We start from the raw sequence: 5,353 nt of genomic DNA, 5'->3' as shown, positions 1-5,353 counted from the left end.
TACTGTTAGATGTGCGAAAGATAATGAAGTCTGTACGTGAAAGACTAAAAAACAATGTCAAGGCAAAGATCAGCGCTTTCCTCGTGTAAGTGTTATGCTTTTGATATTCTGAGTCTTATGGGCTTTATGGGCTCCATTCTTAACCAGGTTCCAGCTTAAAAAAGTGCAGTGTAATTGTGTAAAAGGTCTAAGCTTAGTCAATTTTTACTTAGTAGGGTATTTGATGTCAGTTGATTGATATTTATTTTATTGTGTTAAAACTTTTACACAACAGGAAGAAACTTGATGGTTTACAGACAGACAAGAAGGAGCTGGTCGGTGTCTTTGGTAAAACTGGGGCTGGAAAGAGCTCTTTGATTAATACCATCATTGGAGAGAAGGATCTTCTGCCAACTGGAAGTATCACTTCATGTACCACGGTCATGATTAAAGTCGAGGCTAGCATGCACAACTATGAGGCAGAGATCGAGTTCATTAAAAAAGAGGTAAAATTAACTGTTAATTTTCACTAATCAAAGAGTCACATTGGAGACACAAAAATGCAGGTGTTGGTTTTTTTCTTAATACATTTTTAAGAAGTATTTGTCTTTTAGGAGTGGGAAAATGAGGTGTCCTCCCATCAGTGTCTGTGGGATAATACAGTTGGTGATACTGTTGAAGATGATGAAGATGATGATGACGACAGTAGTGACATTGTTGAGAAGCTGACAGCGCTGTATGGAAAAAAATGGAAACACAAGTCCCCTGACAAACTCCTACAGGAGAAATATTTCAGTGAAATTCCAGAATTTCTCCAATCTGAGAAGAAGATTTTTACATGTGGATCAGTAAGAGAATAATAAACTTCAAAGAAAGAATTCTGTCAGTCTGATGGAGTGAAATATTATACATTTGCGATTGTTTTGTCTACGCCTTTTCATTAACAGGCTAAAGAGCTATCTGCAAAGTTGGTGAAATACACAAGGACTGATCCAGAGGAGGGAGAGGTTACAGAAGTAAGGAGGTTGTATTGGCCACTTGTGAAGTGTGTGACTGTCAAGGTGCCACATAATAAGTTTCTCCAACATGTGACGCTTGTGGACCTTCCTGGAAATGGAGACTGTAACAAGAGCAGAGATCAAATGTGGAAAAAGGTAATTTATTCACATGCAACGTTATTGTAATGCAAACATTGTACAAGATGAAATGATTATTATTTATTCATAATTAACATGCTTTTATGTCCTTTAAGATCATTAGGGATTGCTCCACTGTGTGGATTGTGACTGACATTAATCGAGCAGCAGCAGAAAAAGAACCCTGGGAGATCCTGGAAAGTACCAGTAGCCTCATGGGAAATGGTGGAGAGTGTCAGAGGATTCACTTCATCTGCACCAAGTCTGATAATATTGGAGATTTGGATGATCAGTAAGTGAATGAAGGTGCCACAAGTGAAGTGTAGTTAACCTTTGTAGCCGGTTGGGGATGAAAACAGCCACTAGGGGTCATTTCTTCCTCGTGATTTGACCATAACTTTCACTGAGTGACTTTTGGTGAAGAAAACATTACATACATTTTGATAATATGATTTCAACATATTCAATAGTGTGGAAGAGGAAGGGAAGAACAGTTATTAGATTTTCTTGCGCCTCTCTGACAACAGTCCTTGTCCCAGTTTACAAGCAGCGCAAGAAAATTGAATAACTGTCCTCCTCCTCCACAGTAGGTGGCGATACGTGTCTTTTCAGCGGGATAATACCACGTTAATATGGCCCGATTTCCAGTTGACCCATTACGTGATATAATAAACAAGGGTCGTTACAACAACCAGACGGATAATACTACATTTTTTGATCTCATACATAATGTTCGCGCTACTTCTGGTGCAGGTAAGATCTGCGCCATCCCTCAGATGGTTCTTCTAGCAGCTCCGTTTAGCTTCTTCTTTTTCTGTGACTGGCTTTCTTAGGCGTTTTTGTTCCGAGGTCACACACCAGCGTAGTGGTTGTGGAGCATGCGCACACGCATTATCTGATTAAAAACTCTGATTTCAATCGCATTATCTGGGCATCTAACATGTTAATATATGTAAACATAACGTGTTTACATGCACTTAAGTTCTCCTGTTATAGTCCGATTAAGGCAATAATTTGTTTTTGTTTTTGTTTTTTTCACATGCAACGTACTGTCACCCCGACAGTCTACAAATGAAATAATTTTAAAAAATGAAATGTTCAGCTTTCTAAACATTGTATTGTGTGTAATGTTCTCCATATTTGCTCTTGTAGTTCAGCAGCTGATGTCCATGCTCGCATAATGAAAAGAAATGAAACAGCCAAGAAACAAGTGGAGACTAAATTCCAAAAGCAAAAGAAGCTCAAGGTGAGTTTTTCTGGCACTTTTTTTTTTTTTTTTGATTATCCTGATCAAGACTACAAGCTGCTGACTGATGTTTTGATCACGTTTTAAGTAATGTTATGAGTTTTAATTTTTTTTAGACTGAAATGAAATCTAATGCAAATACTGTGTTAAAACTCCAAGCTTGAAAATCTATTTTCTTTTCGGCAGAAACATTTCAGTACCAGCTGCCTTGAAGTCTTCACAGTGAGCTCCAAAGAGTTCCTGAAAGGAAAATATCTAAAGCCAGATGCAACGGGTGGGTTACATCCCCATATAAACACAGTTTTAACTTTATTCAGTCAAGAATGATGGAGTATGGTGGTAAAATTATGTAAATACATAATGTTTAAACGTCATTTTTACAGAAATACCCAAACTTCAAAAATTCTTGAGAGGTCTCAATGACCGTCGGTCAGAGACTTTGAACTATGTGTCTGGAGCTTATGGGATTCTCTGTTGGATTCAAGCAGCCCACCGTAAAGAAGGGGTGAGATCAATGGAGCTCCACTCATTGTCTTCTGTTGTCTGCACTGTCATTAACATTTACTTATATGTTCACATTTTCTTAAAATCTGTTCAGTTTTACTGACAACATGCTGAAATCAGATCACTGACATCTCACATCGGTAAAAGTATTTTAGCAAGAACAGAAGTTGATCATTTCATCTCATCTCCCGTACCACTTAATCCTGCACTAGGGTTCACTTGAATACTGATTGCTTAAAATAGCTCATGGTCAGCATCAATAGAACTTCATCAACAGATGAATAATTTGTTGCATTTATTGTTTTAATTGTTGTGGTTTTGTGTTGTTGTTTTTTCAGGCCAGCAAAACAAATGTGTGTGCGGACCTTCAACAAATCATGAATCATCAACTTGACGACGTTAGAAAAGAAATTGATGAAGTTAACAAGACTTTTGAAAAATGCCTCACTGGGGGTGTTGAAAAATCCAAACGTTTCTGTGAAGATGAATTGAATTCTGTCTTACATCTCGTACGTTATTGAATTTACATTAAGTCAGTGTTGACACATTGTGAATGTGTGTTTAATTTATTTTATTCTATTTTGTCTCAGAAAAAAGACGGCCGTGGTTTTCACAGGACACTGAAATGTGTTGTTAAGAACGGTGGAGTCTACAGGACAAAAGATGGGAAATCAATAAATCTCAACATGACGTTGTCTTTGTTCTTGACTGACAGCATTGATGAGGAATACAAGAAGACCTTCCCGTAAGAAATGTTTAATTAGAGATAAAATTATTTGTTAGTTTTGAAATTATAGACTTAAAAGCTATGTTATATGACTAGAATATTAAAAACATACGCATCAATGGTGCTTTTCGTATGTGACATTTTGAACATGTTTCAACATGTTTCAGAAATAACAGAGAATGTGAACCATTCAATGGGGTCATCGGTAAGACTTTACTCGTCACAGACGAGATGATTCAGAAGTACAAAGATGAGAAAATGCTGCTGGATTTTCTGAAGACCGAGGTAAAGGTTGAGAAAAGAACCATCTGGTTCACTGGTTACTGACATAACTGAGATATTCTCTGCAAAGCTGAACCTAAAAAAATCACTTTATTGCTTTAGTAAAACTGAAATTCAAATGGTTAAGTGTCATTTGCTTTCTTATTATTTGTAGTAGTAGTGTGTTACACTCAACTGTTTTGTTTCTCTTAGGAAGAAAAGATTAAAACAAACCTAATATCAATAATCCGAAACGAGAAGAAAGCCATCTACAGCAGTCTGACAGAGACAATTGAGATGACTATGAAAGACTGCTATGAAAGTAAGACAATTATGACTGCCTTTCACCATAATAATAATCACATACATTAATGTTTAAGCATTATTCTCTGGTTTACTTTAGGAGCAGCTGGATTTACAGGAAAGGGCACACTGAAAAAGATGAGGGACACTGTTGGGAGACATGTACAGGATTCAAAGGACGTCATGTTTGATCGCGCTAAAAATATTATGTTGTACCAACTGAATCAGCTGAAGGTTTGTGTAAAATGTAATATAAACATATAAAAACGCATGTTGAGCTTCACATCTCTCTTTATAAGGCACTAAGGGGTATTTTTTGTTTACGTTCAAACAATTATTTGACCCACATCCTTAATCTAAGATATACAAACACACATACACAAATGAGTGTAAGTGGTAATTAATGCAGTTTTTGATGCTGCATTAGGAGAACATCCTGGAGACAATGGAGACAACCATGAAGAAAGCCATGAAAGTTTCACTCAAGTCAGATGACTTCTCATTCCCAGGTAATAGAAAAATATTAAAGTGAGATCACAGAGCACCAGGAAAATGTAATTAACATAATTAAATCGGCAATTAATAATTGGTTTGGTTTATTTTAGATGTTTCAGCAGAGCTTGGAGAAGTGATGAAAAGATACATTGACCTGAAGGACCGCAAGACGATAAGTAGCTAATCAGGTAAAACAGTTGTTTGCTAGTTAATGATGTTAACAGTCATTTTAATCCAGCAGCTGCACTGAATCCCTGACATGATATGCATGCCGTTTGTCTCTTCAGATGTTTCAGATTTATTTTCTGCATGGAGCAGAAGCCTGGTCACTGTCTGAACCTCCAAAAGGATAGATGACTAATAAAGACAAGAGGCCTCTTGATTTGGCCTGATTCATTTTTTGTCAGTTTATTACCAGTGTTTTCTTTGAATGCTGTTCTGATGTGTGCTTTCAATTTGTTTTTGAATTTCATGTGGAGGAATTTTAGATTTTTTTTTTAGGTTGTCTGTTGTGTAGAAAAAAGGCAGGGATGAAATACAGAATGCTGAGGTTTTCATCATAGCACAATGTTACTATCATGTCCCAGTTGTGTTTTCATGTTAAGGATTTAAGATTTCACTATATGCACATGCATACACATACATGTTTGTATGGCTATCTTTGTGAGGGCACTCATTAGCATGATGCATTCCATAGCCCTT

General features: G+C 36.7%; 1 protein-coding gene across 1 annotated transcript; it reads left to right on the top strand.

Annotated features, from left to right (window-relative positions):
* Positions 1-5,353, top strand: LOC124998228 (nuclear GTPase SLIP-GC-like). The gene is made up of 16 exons (XM_047572477.1): positions 1-85; positions 275-485; positions 594-827; positions 927-1,133; positions 1,232-1,407; positions 2,268-2,361; positions 2,548-2,635; positions 2,745-2,866; positions 3,204-3,374; positions 3,456-3,610; positions 3,760-3,877; positions 4,067-4,175; positions 4,257-4,390; positions 4,584-4,665; positions 4,762-4,839; positions 4,939-5,353. Exons 1-15 carry the CDS (start codon positions 24-26, stop codon positions 4,833-4,835), a joined length of 2,037 nt encoding a protein of 678 aa, XP_047428433.1. The 5' UTR covers positions 1-23; the 3' UTR covers positions 4,836-4,839; positions 4,939-5,353.

The sequence above is a fragment of the Mugil cephalus genome, chromosome 20 (genome assembly GCF_022458985.1).
Source record: "Mugil cephalus isolate CIBA_MC_2020 chromosome 20, CIBA_Mcephalus_1.1, whole genome shotgun sequence".
Classification (NCBI taxonomy): Eukaryota; Metazoa; Chordata; class Actinopteri; order Mugiliformes; family Mugilidae; genus Mugil; species Mugil cephalus.
This window is presented reverse-complemented; position numbering and strand designations above follow the sequence as displayed.